This window comes from Sipha flava, unplaced genomic scaffold (assembly GCF_003268045.1).
Source record: "Sipha flava isolate LNK unplaced genomic scaffold, YSA_version1 73_pilon_pilon, whole genome shotgun sequence".
Lineage (NCBI taxonomy): Eukaryota > Metazoa > Arthropoda > Insecta > Hemiptera > Aphididae > Sipha > Sipha flava.
In genome coordinates, this window is record NW_020273613.1 from 3857103 (window position 1) to 3877211 (window position 20109).

The window sequence follows — 20109 nt, forward strand, 5'->3', positions numbered from 1 at the left end:
CGCGCATAGGGATGACCTCACGCGAATGACGGGTAAACATCTCTTGCACTTGATGATATTTGTCACGGGGGCCAAACGACGTCTCCGCGGGCTATTATATCATGGATACCGCACCGGAATTGTGTGATTATAATATTATTACAATACAAAAGTCAGGGACCGTATACGCGTTCGCAGGCAAATGCAGCTCTAATCGACTAGTCATTGCGAGCGCGCATTGTTTACAATGTCAATAAATCATGTAGTCAGCAGTGCTTATGATACCGCACCACTGCGACTATAATGAATTAACGATGCACGAGTCAAATGCTTGACTTTTTCAGATAATAACAATTATTTTTGTATCTCTTGTTACGTCCCTAGTTAAAGAGATAACACTCTAAACGCTGTTCATGTATGTCTTACGCGTACTAGTGTCGGTATAGGCATTAGTGCTCTTGATACCCGGATACCCGGGTTTTACGGGTATTACCCGATTTACGAAATTTCGAGTACAAGTATAAAATATGTAAATACATATTTTTTTTAAAACATGATAAATTTCGTTATCTTTTTTTTCGTTGCACAGATAAATAACTGCTATAAATAGATATTATTTTATACAACTTTTTACAACAATTTACTGTTTACTTTTATATTACAGTAAATTAGTAGGTATAGGAATATAAAAACAACATAGTTAACAAAACTTTTCAAACACCTATCAATATTATTCAATTATTATAATTTTTGTATAGTTATATATTTTAAGTTCAAAGCGTAACAATGAAACTATGAATATATTACACGTCATTAATAATATCACAATTATCTTTTTTTTGGCCCTGGGAGTGGGTTTAAACGCTACCTCCCCTCGTATGTAGGCCACTGATTGAAATTACTTATTATGATCTGCGCAGCTATACACATAAAAGGTAACGAATAAGGCCACTATATCCATTATCTGCAAGATTTAAATATAGGTTTTATAATAGCTTTTAACATTTAATTCGACATTATACTTGAATGAACTAATTATTGAAATATAATATTACTAATAACACTCACATAAAATACTAAAGATTTTATTTTTAAAACGTTATTTTGTTAATTTAAAAGAGGAAATATTTTAATATTTTTTATTCGAATAATTGTGTAATGTATAATTTAATACTGATTATCTCTTAGCATTTAAGACTTAGCTAAACCGTTTACGTATATCAAAAACCATCGGGTACCCGAAAATTTTGGGTAATGGGTATCCACTACCCGAAAATGTTGACTACCCACAAAATCGGGCATTGGCGTGTCTACGTGGGAGGCAGGGTGGGCACCGGCTTCCCCAGCGACGTTCTTGACCTCTTGGCTTATAATAGTAAAACCACGAATATATAGTATCTATATACATGACTGAAACAGTAACAGTAGGTAATTTTAGGTAGAAGGTGAATTTAAATTTTAAATTTATTGAATTTTATTATTTGTAATATTTTAATAAATTAATTGTTTAACCAAACTGATAAATAATTGTTTATTTTGTAATAATTGTAATAAGATATGTATAGAAGGTAGATGTATAGTTGATAAAATATTTATAAAAAATAAATAAGTAGCACATTAGTTAATAGACCTTATTTATTAGTTCATAGTTGTAATAGCATAGGAAACCAATTTTAAGATCAAGAAAATCTTTAATTTGACAGGGTGAAAAAATTCCAGGTGCTGTATAATTTCCATACAACAAAAATAAGTCACAAATATAGATATAGATCGCTGCAGTAAGTAAAAAATTTAAATTGTATAACTGACATCCCCCGTACGTACGTATATGATGTATAGGATGTAGGAAACCGATAGTAATGTGGGATTTAAGTAATAAAAATCACTCACAATTTAATTTAATTAAAATAGACACTATATTATATAAATATGTATATACAAATATCGATACACGTTACAATTGCGGAGGAATTGCCGAATATATCGCGGAGTGTAATTCACGGTGCGTCACGGATTGTACTCACGGACTGATTGAATGAGCGTCTGACCAGCCGGTATATGTATATCGGCGTCGATTGTCTAGAACATTCTCGAAATTACCATAACGAGATAATCATCGTATATTCTAGAACATGGGATTTCCCCTTATCCACTGACAATATTGTAAACAACTTGGACGATTCGCGGTGCGTTGTTTACGTCACCACAGTAAAATGTTCATCAACTCCAATTTTGAACCGCCAGATAGTTCTATTTTCTAATCTAAATCGTGCCTATTTATCATAAAGAATTGTTTTCAACAAAGACTTAAACTAATTGTATGTACCTTGCTGATTACAAGTATAATTACCTACCTCTCTAAAATTATCTAATTTTGCTATCAGGCTATCATTTTCCCGATCTCATCTATAAGACAGTATAAATTGTGAATAAATATACATTACACGCATTACGTGATCTATAAATTTATTGTTTACAACGGTTAACTTAAATTTAAAAAAAAAATCACCCACCGTCCAAAGTGAATATCGTACTATTTATTTTAACAATACACGGTCGAATACTTTTTTGCAACAACAACGGGTAGGTACTCGTTTTGTAGATCAATGTTTCCGTTAACCAAAATTAGTACACGTTAGAGATCGTGTGTTACTAATGTTACTTCAACTCGACAAGCTATCAACAATGATGAAATCGTAGTGATTAATATGCCAACAGTCGAAATAATAATATTATCTAGAAATAAAAATTAGTCATCATTTGTTTTGTAAAATTAAAACTGTCGTGGAGGTGCGTTGAACTATTATAAGAAATCCGTCTTCCTCGATTGATATTATAAAAACAATTTTTCATAACTATTACACCTCGGTCCCCAAAAAAGTAAGTAGGTACCTACTCTTCTTCAGCGTTTTCACGAGTAGTTCTCGTTGAATAATTATATCACTTTTGATGTCATAACGGCCATGTGCTAATAATTGTTAACTTTTTGCAATTGTAATGCTCGACCACAAGAGTTTCTAGTTCAAGTATAAAATCATAACACTAACTCGGTTACCCGGTACTTCGCCGCCCTAAAGTCTAGGGTTTTATTTTCGTTAATATACATAACGTAAATGAACGCAAGTGAAATGTGCAGATACCTATTGTGTTATAATTATTGAATTCGTAGTAATGATATTATCGTTCGTTTGTCGTCGCAGGGCTACGGAGTGGTGGGCAACGACGTGTCGGCAGATCGGATGGACTTGTTGCGAGGCCTGGACGGAGCCAAGACGGCGGACACGTTACAGGAAGTGGCAGCGTCCTCAGACGCGGTGGTCACCATGTTGCCGGAGAGCGAACACGTGCTTTCGGCGTACACGGCTCTGCTCGAGTAAGCATGAAGAATAACAGTGAATGTATAATAACGCACTCGTTCGCACGGTGTTCTCTAACCATTGCATGATTCTGGAAAAAAATAGTAGAGGTACTCTGGTGACACATACAAACTGTGCCGTCCCTACCTAATTGAAAACTGAACATTACCGTGTTCACTCCTTTATGACGCCCTCAATCATGTTACTACAAACCGAAAATATAATTTGAACCATTACCTCAATACATATATAAATATATATTGAGTAGGCATGTTTTTTGTCTAAAGAGGCTAAGATCAGTCCGAAATTCTTATAATAACAAAATAATAAGAATAAAAACTATAAGAGTACTATTTAATAGCAATAAGTATGTGATTAAAGGTTGGTGTGGGCCGTTTTATCTGAAACGACTGTAGTCTTCACGTTTAACGATTAGAACAATTAATTAAACCAACAATTGCACGGTGGCAACTTGTTTGCGCACAATTCATAATTTTTACCTGAAAAATTGGAACTCGTTTGCACACACGGTTATATTAAATGTATAACTGGTTTGCGCACACGAAAATAATTATATTTTTGTCACGCCTGTATCGGCTAGTCGCGCAATATAAAACCCGGTGTATGTTATCAACCTTATCGTGGTTAACGACTATCATAGTGTTATACAAACGATATAATATAGACCTAACACAGTACGCCTCGAGAACTTATAGTGTGCATATATAGAATTATTATGACTAACCTATATTTACTGAACATGGATTTAGAAATTAGTGAAGTTTTTAAATCGCGACGAGGAATAACTCACTAAATATCGTGTTTTAAGAAGCGGTGATTTTTATTTTCGTTATACCAATAAAAAATGCAATGGTTTGTATGTTGTAAATAAATTATACACCAAAGTATTTCATGTTATAAATGATCATAGTTAACATAATGAGTATTCGGCAAATTAAATTGAAAAAGAGATGATTCGCAGTGTTGTGAAACGTAAAGCTGAAACAGAGCTACACATTCAACCGAGTAAGATAATAAGATAAATACTTCATTTAAACTAAGATAATAATCTTAAACATAGTGATATTCATTTACTAAGAAATTCTATGTTCGCCGCCAGAAAAAAACAGTTTCCAACACTTCCAAAAAATATAAATTAAGCAATTAATCAGATTAGGGAAATGCAAGAAAATTTGTTATTTATAGGTGAACAGTTTATTAATTTAAGTAAAGACGAAAATGTAGTAATTTGAACTTTTCCGAAAAAGTGTTTTATGCAATGCTCAACACGTTTTTGGAGATGGCACATTTGATTATTGTCCAAAATTGTTTAACCAGTTATACACGATCCATATTTATCAAAATCATTTTTATGTGCCATTATTTTTTTGTTTTTTAAGAGTAAGTCAATTTCATCATATAATACAATGTGGATAACAATTCAGGATCTTTGTGTTCATACGCTTAACCAAGAACTAAATACTAAGTTACAAAAATACTAAAACTAAGTTACATGTAGATTTTGAGATATCCGCACACAATGCTTTACTAAATCTTTATCCCGATTGTAAAATCGTGGCTTGTACTTTTCATTTAGCTCAAAGTGGGTTTCGGCACATTCAAAGTAACAAACAATTATTACTTGAGTATAATAACAAAAATTCCAATATTGGCAATTGGCTTAAAAGTTTTTTTGGTTTGCCGTATTTACCTCCAGAAGAAGTAAAAGTTGCCTTTACACAATTAATATCAGATCGCCAAACGTCAGATTTTTCATTTTCCGACTTCATTCTTGAAACATATATAATTCCCGATTCAAAATTTAATCCTACGTTATGGACAGGACATACAAAAGACGAACCTCGAACTAAGAACGGTGTAGAAGCATTTCATAGACATTTTAACCAACAATTTTACACTCCACATCCCCACATATACTAGGTAATAAGCGTAATTCTTAAAATACAAAGCGAAACAGAATTAAAAATAACATCAATCAACAAAAATATAAATAATTATCGCCGTAAGGAGTCAATAGAATCAATTGAACATCGCATAAACTTATGGACAAAATATACATCTGGCGAAATAGACCAAATTAAATACATTCAAATAATGGGAAACTTATGTTACAAAAAAAAAATAGACATGTATATATTATCCTATACGTATATATACCAATCATATTATATTAATGTCTTCTTAATGTCTATTTGTCATACTACTCTCTTGGTTACTTGTGATCGCTCCAATTTTTTCCGATATTATGAAAAAAAAACTCACTGAACAGTTGAATAATGGTAACAAAGAAATTCGATAAAAAAATAATCGAAATTTTCGTAGATGTTGTCGCGGTTGATAATGCGATCTCACGGCAGCTTTCGTCTGTATTCGTGGTCTTAATAATCGGTTCCAGCCCCGCAATACCCATAAAAAAAGGCTCTCTCAAAAATATTATAGTAACATTTTCATATAATTTGGAGGAAAACGGAACATAATATTTGACGGAAAATGGACGTGGTGATAATAATCGAGGGATAATATGACGGAAACGGTGACACCTCCAATGATATCCGCAGAAGTTAAACTCAAAGAAACGTATATTGCTCGATAATTTCGTAAAATCGAAACGTTAAGGTACGCAATGGTAGAAAAAACGGATTTTATGACAAATAATAAACATAGTGATATACCAACTTTATTTTTTATAAAATATTTTTTTAATTTCTTTTCATTTGATTAACATAACAATGAATTGTTTTTCCTTGGGCTTGATTGAGCACCATATTATACTGCAGCGGATCTCGACCGTTGTTAACAATAATGCGTATATATTATCAAACGGTTGGCCGAGGATGCTATTATATGCGTAGAAATAAAACACCCACGGGTATATTATGGACATTAGCTTTGTCCCTTTGAATCGAAAATTTAAGCTACGGTTACGACTAGATATAAGTTAGTGTAACGGAACGATATATCGTCTTTAAGGGACATTTTCCCGCTTCTGTTTCAGCGATATTTCGATTTGACGCACAGTGTTTTTTCATAATACCGTATCAAACTCCATGGGCGTAGCTAGTAGTAACTAGGATTTCAATCAGTGGCGCAGCCAACTTTTAATCATTAAAACTCGATTTTTTTTTTTTAAAGTATTATTTATTTATTTATTATTAAAAAATCTTTATTAAATTAATTCTTTACAATCTGTACTATAAGTGCACAATAAGTATTTTTTTTTTTTTACATTAAAAAAAGGTGATGAGTGGCTTGTAGACGCTTCACATTAGAAACGCCTGAGTTTGTGGTTTAGGTCTCTAGGCCATTTACGTTTAAGGCGTCTTTCCAGGTTACCTGGTTGCTGATTGGTGTGAAGTTGAGCGATGAGGTTATTTGAATGATTGGCCATTTTGGAGTGGAAACGATTGTAGAATGTAGCAGCTGTTTGTTCGGTAGTAGCTATTTTTAGCTCGTTGTGAAGACTGACGTTGGATACGTACCAAGGTACGTATAAGTAGTCTAAGTAGTCCAAGTAGTCTAAGGACATGTAGGCGGCTGTTCAGTTGTTTGCATTTAGTTTTTAGGTGCAAGCTCCAGGTAAGCCTTTGTCAAGCACAAGACCTAGGTATTTGACTTCATTAGTTTGGGGTATATTTTCGTTGTTAAACGAAATGGGTGGGTAGATTTCCGGGTGGAGGGTGAATGTGATATGAGCTGATTTGGAGTCATTTATTTTGATTTTTCATGAATTGAACCAATGGATTAGGTTGTTTAGATGGTTGTGCAGTTGAAAGTTTGCTTTATGAAGGTTGTGTCTGGAAGAAAGTACTGCGGTGTCGTCGGCATAGGTCCCGATTAAGGTGGTGGCAGAGGTAGGGATGTCCGCTGTGAATAGTGTATATAGAAATGGAGCGATTTCGCTTCCTTGCGGGACACTTGTTGAGATAAACAGTGAGCTGGAAATTGTTGTTCCTAGTTTCACTTTAAAACTTCTGACGTTTAAGTAAGATTTGAAAAGTAGTATGTTGCCGGGAAAATGTTTTTCAGTTTGAATAGTAAACCGTTATGCCATACCGTGTTGAATGCCTGCGCTACGTCTAGGAAGTGACCTAAGCAGTATTTTTTTGTTTCGAGTGTTGAAGCAATATAGTCTACAACTCTGTTTAGTTAATGGAACGTTGCATGTTTGGCACGGAAGCCGAATTGGAATTCGGGAAGGGAATTTTTCTTTTGTGCAATGACAGTGAGTCTCTTGAGAAGAATTTTCTCGAATAATTTACCAAATGTGGGAAGGAGACTGATTGGTCTGTAGGACTCGTGTATATTAGGTGGTTTAACAGGTTTTTGTATGATTATTGTAAGGGCTGCTTTCCAGGTAGTTGGGAAGTAGGATAGACGGAAAATAGCATTAAAGATATATGTGAGAAGGATATTGGTTTTTGGTGGTAGGTTTTTAATTATTGTGTTGTTTTATGCGATAATGACCAGGTGATTTACCTTTTTTTAATTTTTTAATTACCGATAGGACTTCTCCGGGTGAGGCTGGTAACGCCACTGGTAGTGGTAATGAAACGAATTCTTCCACTTGATGTAGGTGAAGAGCGTTAGGTTGGATGTTGTGATGTTTGAAGATGTTGGCTAAATGGCTGGCCAGAAGTTCTGATTTTTCTTGAGGAGTGGTAGCGAAATTGTTATTTTGGTAGCGAAGAAGGGAATGACCGTTTTGTGTTTTAAAAGTGATTTAGTTTTTTTCCATAGCGAACCATTTAAAGGAGAGAGTAATTAGAGATGAGTGGTGAATAAGTAAATTTTGTGCTTCTTTAGAGTAGATTTGAGTCTGTTGGTGTAATAGTTGTAACGTTGCTTGTCGATTAGATAGTAAGTCAAGTGCCGTGCCCGACGTTTGAGCATAATGAGTTCTTTTATTTCAGGAGTTGTATTTTCGTTAGGATTTTCTTGAACTAGATGAGTGTTTGTAGAAATTTGGATGATGTCTTGAATATTCTTTTTCATGGTGTTTATGGCATAGTCAATATCAACAGAGTTTTTTAATTTTAAATTAAAAGAGGAATTTGTTGTCATAATATTGCGGAACTTGTTCCAGTCTATTCGTTTTTTAGGATTGGATTAATGTCGATTTGACTTGAATTTTTAGAATGACTGGTGTGTGATCTGATGCTGGATCATTTAGATTTCTGATATTTGTGTACAGATGGTTTGGTAGATTATAAAGAAAGAAGTCGAGGAAGTCGGGATGTTTGTTTGAATGGGTCGGCCAGTAGGTTGGAGAGGGTGGAGAAATGACTTTAAATCGTTTTTTTTTTGTGATAAGATTGAACAAAATACGGTCTCTCGAGCTTTTTTGAGCGACAGCCCCAGGCTTCGTGTTTGGCATTGAAGTCCGCACCGATGATATATATGTTATTTAGCGATTGAAGATATAGAGATAAGTTTGCTGATGGAATAGGGCCTCCAGAGTGAAAGTATGCTTATATTATTGAAGTTGGTATGGAGTTAATATTTTTAGATGTAGCGGCTATTTGCATGTTTGGGTTTGATTTAGGAGAGAAAGGTGTGTGAGGAATTTTGGTAGAAATTAGTAGAGCGGCACCAGTATGGGCTGAATCGTCGGGGTGATTTGCTTGAAGGCAGTCGTAACCAAATATTTTAAATGTTGAGATGGTAGTGAGATGTGTTTCCGTAATGAGAGCTATGTCTACATTGTTTTCTTTTAGGACGATTCATTTATATTAGTTCATTTATATTATTGGTGATTCCACTAGCGTTCCATAGAAGAATGGTTAGAGAGGAATATTTATGGGCAGTCATTGGTATTGATGAGTTTTTCGATGACTGTTGTGAGAAGTGATATTAATAGATTAATTAGTAGTTTAAATTCATTTATGAAAGAGGTAAGTTGATCATTTATATTGCTTAAGGCAGTATGAGTGGAGGGGGGTTTAATATGTGGGTTATTCGTGTGTTCTGCATTGTTTTGTGGAAGAGGAGGGAATTCAGCTTAGCTTGCATTTTGTAGATTGGGTGTGATGTTTAGTTCTTGGGAATTAAAGGTGTGTTTGCGCCAGGGGTTTGAAGGTTGAAGTTTACGATTTTTGTTGAGGTTCTTATGGACTGTGCAACCATTGTAAGTTGCTGGGTGCGAGCCACTGCATAGAGCGCGTTTTGCGGGTTCGTTTCGGTTTTTGATACATAGAGATGAGTCATGCGGGTCGTCGCAACCGAACGCATCTAAGTAGGTGGTTACAATATGTACGAATGTGGCCATATGATTAACAACGAAGGCATTGAGTAATATCTTTTTTTACATATGGGGCTTCGACTTTTATTTTATTGAAGCATAGTGAGGTTAATTGAAATATATCAGAATTGTTTGATTCTGGCTCCAAGTCAATGAAAAATACCGGGAGAGGCATTTTGGATTGTCCATAGCGTAGGTACATTATTAATATTTTTTACTCAAAAACCTAGGGATGACAGTTCGTTTTTTATGTATGATGTATCAGTTGTGGGGTGAAGATTTTTAATAACTTCTCTATATGGTTTATTTTTTTTTGTTCTGGAAAGAGTGATAAGGTACCTCGTTTTTTTTTTTAAGGTATTTTACAATGGCTCTGTATGAATCCGAGTTAAAAGTTTGAAGTTTTTGGCCTTTGGTAGTGGCTTTACGTTCAAAACCGGTGGAATTGGTTAGTTCGTTCATTTTAATAATAAAATTATTGAAGTTTAGCTCCTGTGCGATAAATATTAGTGGCGGGATTGGAGGTTTAGTATCATTAGCTGTTTGCGTATGATCATTAGCGTCTGTGACCATTTGTGAATCATCGTCAAGCGGAGTTATTGGAGAATAACGGTTTGGAGATATTAAAATATTTGTGTCTTTTTTTTAATGTGGATATGTGGCATTATTTGGAGATCTTATGCGTTTGTTTGACTCTGTTGGGACTGTTTGCCAGTTGTATTCATTACCTAAGAGATCAGATAAGGAGTTGTGACCCATTTGATTTGATAATGGTTTTGATATAATTAACGGTGTTGATGTTTTTTGGCAGCGTATTTGTTTTTATAAGTTGGACTTGTGGTTTTATGATTATTAGAACTCATAATGACAACGATAGGGTATCGATGTTGATAGGGAATTTATGAATAATAATTAAAATAAAATTGAATAATAAAAATCCTAGGAAGATTAATTTTTGCTCATATAGTTGTTATGTTTGCAACAGTTAAGAGTTTTTGAATTTCTGTTTCAACGTCTTCATGATGATTTATCATTATGTCTACTATTTTTTTTTTTTAATGTAATTTGAGCATTTCGGACAATCCAGATTTTTCGGTTGTAGAGCATTCACGACAAGCTATAATAATTTAGAGTATTTTGCTATGAGGATAACGCTCAATATAAAAATACTTTTATTTGTAACAGAATACAATTGAAAAGCAACTTTTTTTGTTGCAGTGTTCCCATCTTTTTACAATTTGTCTAAAGCATGTACAATATTATCTCAAAATTTTCTTTGAAAATTGAAATGCTTCTATATTTTGGAGACAATCGTGTCTCATAGAATGCTGATATGGTTGAGATATATGTTTTACGTAAAAAAGATTCGTGAAAGAAGTTTATAATATCATTTAGCAATGAAATTGTGTTACGTATTTCTGAAACACAAATTAAACTATTGACCACCAAGTTTAATTTATGCACAGTGAAAAAAATGAAGTATGTGAATATTTTTCTCATAAAATTTTTTGCATTCCGTTGGTCTTCCCTGCCATGGTTGCGCAACCATCATAGCCTTATCCAACTAGCTTCATTCCATTGAGACTTTCGTTATGAATAAAATTATCTATTACGCTAACTATGTTGATAACAACCATGGCATGTAGTTCAATGAAGCCTAAAAGTTTTTTTTCTGATAGCCCTTTTTACGGGCGGTACTCCTTTCGCCCTAAAATGACCTTCCTCTTTTTGCCCACGTCCTCTTTTCGAACAAAAATAATTGTATTCTTTTCGCCCATGGTTTCACGTTTTTCATTTTGGAAACCACTGTCTCAAAATTAATAATTTTTAAAAAAATCATATAATAATCAAATAAAAAAATAGAAAAATATATAATTATTAATAATAATTAATAATAATTTAATAAGAGTTAAAAATATGTATTTAAAATAGTTTTATCGATGTAAAATAACTAATAAGTAATTTGATCAGGTTACTACTTAAATAAATAGTTTGTTTTGTTGTTGTAAAATAATACAAATATTCATATTAATTATGACTTTTAAGTAATTATAACGTTTATTGAAGTGTTTTAAACTATATATTTCGATAGAAGAGTCGGCACCTTTATACACTTTTCTCGACTGACTATATTAATAACAATCAAAAACGTGATTTTATCGAATATCAAATATGATTTTTTAAAAATTATTAATTTTGAAAAAGTGGTTTCCAAAATGTAAAACGTGAAACCATGAGCGAAAAGAATACAATTATTTTTGGGTGAAAAGAGGAAACTGTTTTTTTCATTTTTGGTCGAAAAGAGGACGTGGGCAAAAAAAGGAAGGTCATTTTTGGGCGAAAAGAGTTCCGCCCCTTTTTACATTATCAAAAAATCTAATCCCAATATACAATTTCTTTTTTGACATCATTTATAATATCATCTTTGATTACTGTCCCACTTATATTGATGATTTCGTTTTGAATCTGTGGACATGTATAGATAGCATTTCGCTTGCCTTTTCAATACGGTTTTGGAGACAATGATCACCAGCTTCAATTCGTCAAAAAATAATCAAAAAAACATTATTTAAACAATCCTTTTTTTTATAAATTTAATTATTTCATTCAATAACCTTCACTTTGACGCGTTTAATTTAAATAATTAATATATTAATAAATAAATTAATAAATAATTTTATTCAAATAATCTGAAGATAAACTAATCGATGGAATATAAAACGATTACACGTGAAGATTACACTCGGTCTCACTAAACTATTTTTAGACTTCATGTATTTATATCTTATTTAATATTTCGATTTTAACGTAAAACTTACATGTGCGGCATAAGAAATTTAATTTTGTTTGAAGTGAAAGGGGAAGGCACTTGCCCCTGCCCTCCTACCCCACCCTCACTATGTCCATACCGCACTCAGAATATTAAATTGTCGCGTGGGTTACCAATGGAAAATTAACAACGCACGCGCGAATTTCGAGCATTTTTCACCGGGTACTAAACAAATGAGTTTGTCAGGATGTAATGTATAGTATTGCGCGCTGTGGGTATTTATTATTAACTAGATACTTGAACAATGCGACATTGGATTTTCTCGATCCCAACTAGCAGCTATATATATATATATATATATATATATCGTAGTTATACATAATATTTAATGCAGAACCGTATTTATGGTAAGGAGGGGGAGGGGGTCATTTGCAAAATGCGGCCAAATTTTTTATCCATTTAGGATGGCGGCCAGGCATCGCTGTATATCGGTGTAATATTGTATTAATAAATATTATATGGTAAATATTGAATTATAAATAATAATTAAAAATTCTTAATAGCATTATCTACGTAATTAACAAATTAAGGCTGAATAAAAAATTATATCGAAAAATGTATTAAAAAAATTAATCTATTTTTTCTGGGAAAGAGATGTGCAAATGTGGCAGACTTGGGGCGTAAAATTTGTAAACATGGTTCTGATTCAACGTCAGAACAGAGTAATGATTACGTAACTTATCGCCATGCGAAGTACACAAAATATTGATGACATCATCATTGGTTTTATAATATACGCACACGTGCTAAATTATCGTTAAAACTGATTGTGGCTACCAGAAATCTCTGTAATCGTAAGCATTTTGCTTGATAAAAACAGTCGTTTTCAACCATACGATTTAATTACTAATAATCGTTTCAATTGTTGAAAGCCAATGTCTAAAAATTGTTGAATACAAACGATTACTACGACGTTTGTTTGCTGCGCCCGCTACACCGCGACCAAATTATTTTTATGTAACAGATAGATGAAGTGTTTCCTGGCTGTGGTGGTGATGTGTTACACTTAACTACGCGTCCAATACGCATTTATTGTACAACCGTAACTTTTTGGTTTTGTTTTCGCTTACATACAGGTCCTCGAAAACGGATCAGATATTCGTGGACTGCAGCACGATCAGTCCTGAGAGTTCAAAGAAAGTGTCTGACATGGCCGAGCGGAAAGGATGCAAGTTCCTAGGAGCCCCAGTGTCAGGAGGTACGTAGCGCAAAACCGCGAATTACGCGCGTACAATACTTTACTCAACACATTTTTTGGGATTATCGTTTGATAATAAATGATATACGGATAAAATATAACGAAGGTTTAAAAAGGCGACGAAATCGTTGAAAAAAATTCCGTTTAAAATTCCGCTATCGCGATCACTATGATGTTTAGAAACACCAGTATGGCAGTATGTTTTACCAAGTCCAGAGCTCGAATTGGAAAAATAAAAGTAAATTGCAGTTATTAAATAAAAAAATAAATGTGGAGTCATTATTGAACATTATATTTGGAGTCAAGCAGTATGCGGTGAAATTTTCGAAAAATGTATTTAAAAAATAGTTTCATACAGTTATCATTTGTACAAATTAAATTTATTAATTGAATCATTAATACCATGGAAAGTGTGTTCAGTGTCATTCAGAAGGGGGGGGGACAACGGAACCATTTTGCTCCAGGCCCCATTGTTGGAATATTTTTTAAGGGACCCTCATAAAATCTTGATGTATAATAATTAATTATATGGCCTCGATTACACTGAGCAATTTTACACGCTGCGTGTAACAACTTGTCTTTATATTGAGTGATTAAATTATAAATAATAGGAATAATATTCAATTATATAAGTATGTAATGCAGTACATGAATTAAAATGAGCTTGATTGTATAAGGTTTGGACAAATATGTTTACAAGAATTTTGTTATTCTTAGTGAGTATTTTCATTAACATATCTTATAATTATGGCCGAGGGCCCCAAAATTAATTTGCCCTTGGCCCCGAAAAACCTTGGAACGTCCCTGAATCTATTACTACTAACAATCGTTTTTGTTGTCGCAGGAGTGGTGGGCGCGGAGAATGGTACACTGACGTTCATGGTAGGCGGCGATGAGAGCACGCTGAAAGAAGCCGAGCAGCTATTCGCGTCCATGGGGTCCAGGTGCGTGTACTGCGGTCCGGCTGGATCGGGGCTAATCGCCAAGATCAGCAACAACATGATCCTCGGCATGACCATGGTGGCTGTGGCCGAAGCGATGAATCTGGGCGTGAAGTGCGTACTAACTATTAACCTAATTTAACCGGAAACGAATTAACGCCGCCACCATTTCCTCGTCTACTGGCCACCCCTTTCTCTCTCCGGGTCATCCCTTTTTCACTATCTTACATGCCATGGCGTTACTTCGGTTACCGAACAACCGACACCAGTCACAAACCACTTGACCCTCCTACCCCTCATGTCATTCTCTTTACCATGTCCTTTGTCCCAAATTCTTGTTTCCTAACAATGATTTGTAATCGTCTCTTCCCAACGCTCCCAAACTCTGTGTCGACTTGAACGACTAATTATATTATTACCGTTGAGCGACAACGTTTTATAAATATAGACACTAATAAAACAGCAAATAAAAAGGGAATAAATGAGTGCTGGTCAACGAACGGTGGGCCCTTTTGACCAAAACGAGCCGTTTCCCTTTCGGCTATCCCTTTTCAGCCAGTACACTTTAATTTAATCACCAATTTAGGAATTTTTTTTTTTGATTTTTAATAACAATGGATCTATTCTCTAGGCTTAGACTTATAAAAATTAAAATTAAAATTATTGATGGAAAATATCACATTTTTCATTTTTATTGTAATTATTTTTATAATACCACTACATAAGTTTCTTCAGCAAACATTTTCTAGCAAAATTATGCAAGTAATTTTCTTCAAGAATGAAAAATATACTTTTATTACCATCAAGTCAGCTTGTAGATGTTGGATTCCCAGATGGTAATAATAGCATAAAAAAATATTATTAATAATAAATAATTATAGTAAATAAAGACAGCATTCACGCTTGGTGAATGAATCATATTCCAGTAGCGGTCGTATATGATGATCATGGGGCGGGGGGTGAAAATAAAGTCAACCTTCCCCCCCATAGCATTTTTATATACATATAATATCGAAGAGTCTCGCTAGAGACTCCTTTCTGTGCGTAAGAAACACCGAGAAGAAACACCACACAAATATTAAACAACTTGATCCGATAGCGTGACTATTATACATTAAGTTTGTATGGTTGAACATCTTGAAATTTTTGTGAATTTATATTTTTTCAAGTTGAGGCACAGAATTTGAGTATTGATTTAATTTATTTATTAAGCTCCAAATTCTACTTTTTCAACCACGGGCTTTTTTGATACAGCATTTTTAGTTTGATTTCGCTTCCTTATTAACATAAAAATTCCATCTTTTCTCCCAATAGCTTCAACCTACGCAGAGAAAGCCTTTTTTACGTCTCCGAAGTACTTTTTTGTTGATATAATGTACATACCGGTACGTACTATAGGTATAAATGTAAAATAATGTTTATATTTTAATAATATTAATGTGTTAAAAAAAATATATAATTCTATTGACTTATAAAATTTCTCATAATAATTATTAGTATTACAATTATATTAGTTGTGCGCGACCCAGACATAGAATATAATATATTATCCGTAGTTAAACGGATCTAAACTTCATTTTTGTTTTTTTTTTACGCATCGTGCCCGTGCTTGTCCAACAAACTTTACATTGTGTTGCATGAGTTAGCGTAGAATTTGTAATATTGTGCGTTTTCAGGTTAGGTATGGATCCGAAGATATTGGCGTCCGTGATCAACACGAGCTCCGGTAGGTGTTGGGCGTCAGAGATCAACAATCCCGTGCCCGGAGCAATCGAGAAGAGTCCCAGCAACGACAATTATCAGGTACGCGACGACAATTCGTCTCGAATACATTATAAAAACAAAGATTTTGTTGAAACGATTAAAATTTAATAATTAAGAAAAAAACAATTCGTCTTAGGGCACATCGTACGTCGGAATATTATCGTTTAATCGTACTCGAGGAGCACGATGCCGCAAATAACGGAAGGGATGATCGGAGGTGCTCAGCACCTTCGAGGGGCTTGTGTTTAGAAAAATGTAGTACCTCGAAAGTTATAGAATTCTAGAGTGTTAATTTGAGAGCAGGCAGTATACAATTAGATACAGGAATGGAAAAATAAAAGACAACGAAAATTCTCATTACATACTATGTTCAGCCACATAGTGTACACAGGGCCGGATTAACCTAGGTGAAAAAGGAGTATTTACTCCAGGGCGGCAAATTTAGTGGGGTGGCATTAGATAAAATAGCCTAAAAAAATTATTTAACATCATCATTAATACAAGAAAAAATGTCCAATTTATCAATTTTATGCATATAATCTGATTTGATTGAGGAAATGAAATGAGAAAAACATAAAAACTTACAACTATTAAATCTATAAAAAAATATAATTAAAGAAAAATAAATAATATTATAAAAAAAAAAATAATATTTAATATATACATAGTTATATGATTATAGTTTTTTTTTTTTTTAATTGATGTTAATATTAAAAATTACTTTAATTATTATCTGTATATTTTGAACTAATTTATTAATATTATAATTATATTTTGTTGGTATTTTAGTTTAAAAAAATTCTTCTCAAAACAATTTTGTGATATTAAACATATACCTATTTATACTTTTTAGTTATGTAAATTAATTATTATATTAGGTACCTATATTTTATAATAGTATTATATTTTTTCAATTTATACATAGAAACTAGGAACTTTTTTTTTTTGGGTTTCACTTAAACTTTATTTATTTGAGGGGGAGGGGGGCAAAAATTATTTTCTCCAGGGCAACATCAACCCTTAATCCGGTACTATGTGTACATATAGTATCATAGTACGGCACTACGACAGTATTTTTTGTAGTACCTAAACAATTACAATTGATTAATTCTAACCTTTATAATGATTGTGAATGATTACAATCAGCTATTTCAATAATTGAAAATTTGAAGGAGTAATATTAAGTAACTGGTCACTTCAGCAACACATTTTTGTGATAATTAGAAAATAATATTCAACGGCGTGGAATACATTCAAAGATTTTTTTTTTTTAGTGATTTAGATGGCGACAAAATACGAGGTATAAATGAAGAAAATTGATATTATAGTACACAATTATTACTGTAAAAAGCAAATCAATTTCTATTTACTTGACTTTGTACAGCAGTGTGTTTAAAAAAGAACCGTTTGAATAATGTAAATAAACATATTTCAATATGTAACAAAGTAAAAGTGGCAAATAAACACTTGATTTTTGCAAAAACTTTGAATTTATTTATTACATTGTTTGCTATTTTTTTAACTCTAAATATAGTTATAAAATCACTAGGTAACAATAACAAGTTCAGTTATTAAGGCTCGCACAGGAATCTATGAGCCATTTAAAAATAGTAGTGTATATCAAGGAAATTTATATACGCAGACGACGTAGGTCTAATAGCCTAAGCGGGAACATTCGAAGAGGTGGAATATTTATTGAACAAAGACCTTTCTAGAGTACACAATTTCTTTAAATCCTGGCATATCACTCTTAACCCGAGTAAGTCAACCTCCATGGTTTTCCACCTAAGCAATAGAGAAGCGAACAGGAAATCAAATCTAGTTGTGGATGGTAATTTTATACCGACAAAAAATGCACCAGAGTACCTATGCATTAAGCTTAACAGATCATTAACTTTTAAATAACACCTAGAAGGGGTAAAAGACAAGTTAAAAACACAAAATAATATCATCAATAAACTGGCCGGAACAAGCTGGGGATGTAGGGCAAACGTCCTTCGAATTTCATCCTTGGCATTAGTTTACAGCGTTGCAAAATACTGCGCCCCAGTATGGGCTAGGAATTATATCAGGATGTGTCAGATCAACTAAGTTAGAATGGCTACCAGTAATCTCACATATAACCCCATCAGAAGTGCGTAGGCACAGAGCAGCAGCTTAAGATGGTTGAGAAAATACAAAACTTTCCAAGCCTTCCAATCCATGATGACTTGTATAACGCACCAAACAAAAGACTAAAATCTAGGAAGCTTATATGGACGTTAAAAAAAAGTACTAACACAGAAGGGGACTTATGGAATTCACATTGGAAGGATTGAGTAGTACCAAATAACAATCTCATAAGTGATCCGACCCAATTGGTTCCAGGTTTCGAATTTTCCCGTGTAGCATAGACTGCCTTAAACGGCATAAGAACTGGACAGGGAAGGTGCAATTATTTGATGCACAAATGGGGAATGTTGGACTCCCCGCTCTGTAACTGTAGTCAGATCCAAACTATTAGGCACATTGTTGAAGAATGTCCGGAAACAAAATTCAGAGGAGGAACATCAGGTTTACACAAAGGCGATAAGGAAACGCTAGATTGGATGCGTAACCTTACCATATACGCTTATAGCATTTTATAGTTGTTACATTGTAGCTTGTTTATTTATTTATTAGTTTATCTATATTAATCCGTTATCACTTTTCTTTTATTTTATTTTATTCTATTTCGTCATTACTTTTTGTTTTATTTTGTACACCAATACTATGCCGTATGCAATAAAAAATAAAAAAATTAAAAAAAATAGTAGTGTAAGAAATCTTCCGTTTTATATCATACGATGTGCAGATTATGCTCTGTTACATCTCTCACGCCAGGCAGTGGCGTATTTAAGTTTTTTTCATAGGGGGATATGACTTTATAATGTAATTAAAAACTTGAGGGGGGATACGCCCCCCCTAAGTTTCATAAATAGTAATGTATATTTTAAACCGTGGTGATTAGGTACTATGGTATCTATATCCGCCATACACATAAATAATATAAGAATAGATATGCCATTACGTCCTTGTTCTATAATACGGACCGCATAAACCCGGTGTGATCACTGACAGACCAGTGACCAGCGATACCGATGAGAATATTATACAATATATAGTAATATTTTAATTTTTGCAAATGTAATCAATAATTATTATTGATAAATATATAAAATACAAATATTTAATATAAATACAAATACAAATAATTATAGTCATATATATTTATATAAATATATATTTTAGATAACATGATGACTATAATTATTTGCATGTATACATCCTATGAGGGGAGGATTGATCCCTTTGATCCCCCCCGTAAAAACCCCACTGGTACCAGGGTCACGCGAAACTGTACAGCGAAGGGGAGAACACAAGTTATTCATCTATATATTTTTTTCTCATCCGCACAGAACGGTTTCAAGTCCAACTTGCTGCTGAAAGATATGAACTTGGGCAAGTCACTCGCCGAAGCGTCCCACGCGCCCACGCCGTTGACGAAGCAGACCGTAGATCTGTACCAGCGGATAGCGGAAAAGGGTTGGGGCGATAGGGATTTTTCAATCGCCTACAAATATTTCAAAGAGCTGGAACAATGAGCGGATCCTGCGACAACGACAACAAGGAGAATGTTTACTACTGGAGACGTGTGAAAACCGTGCATACAGTGCAAATATCGTAACAAAAATAAAATAAGTATACGCATAAGTACATAATTAATGTTTTTTTTAATTTTTATTGTACATACATATTACAAA

The 20109-nt window shown here is 33.5% G+C and overlaps 1 protein-coding gene across 2 annotated transcripts in view; it reads left to right on the plus strand.

Annotated features, from left to right (window-relative positions):
• Positions 1-20067, plus strand: part of LOC112692320 (3-hydroxyisobutyrate dehydrogenase, mitochondrial) — a 42488-nt gene extending 22421 nt beyond the window's left edge. Inside the window, exons 3-7 of one of the 2 annotated variants that reach the window (XM_025566950.1) lie at positions 3180-3352; positions 13501-13622; positions 14467-14677; positions 16240-16366; positions 17602-17810. In XM_025566950.1, coding sequence (XP_025422735.1) covers positions 3180-3352; positions 13501-13622; positions 14467-14677; positions 16240-16366; positions 17602-17604 — 636 coding nt within the window. In that variant the 3' untranslated portion in view covers positions 17605-17810. Of the gene's footprint in view, positions 1-3179; positions 3353-13500; positions 13623-14466; positions 14678-16239; positions 16367-17601; positions 17811-19764 lie in introns of those variants that run through there. The other variant, XM_025566949.1, reaches the window with a different exon arrangement.
• Positions 20068-20109: the final 42 nt, after the last annotated feature.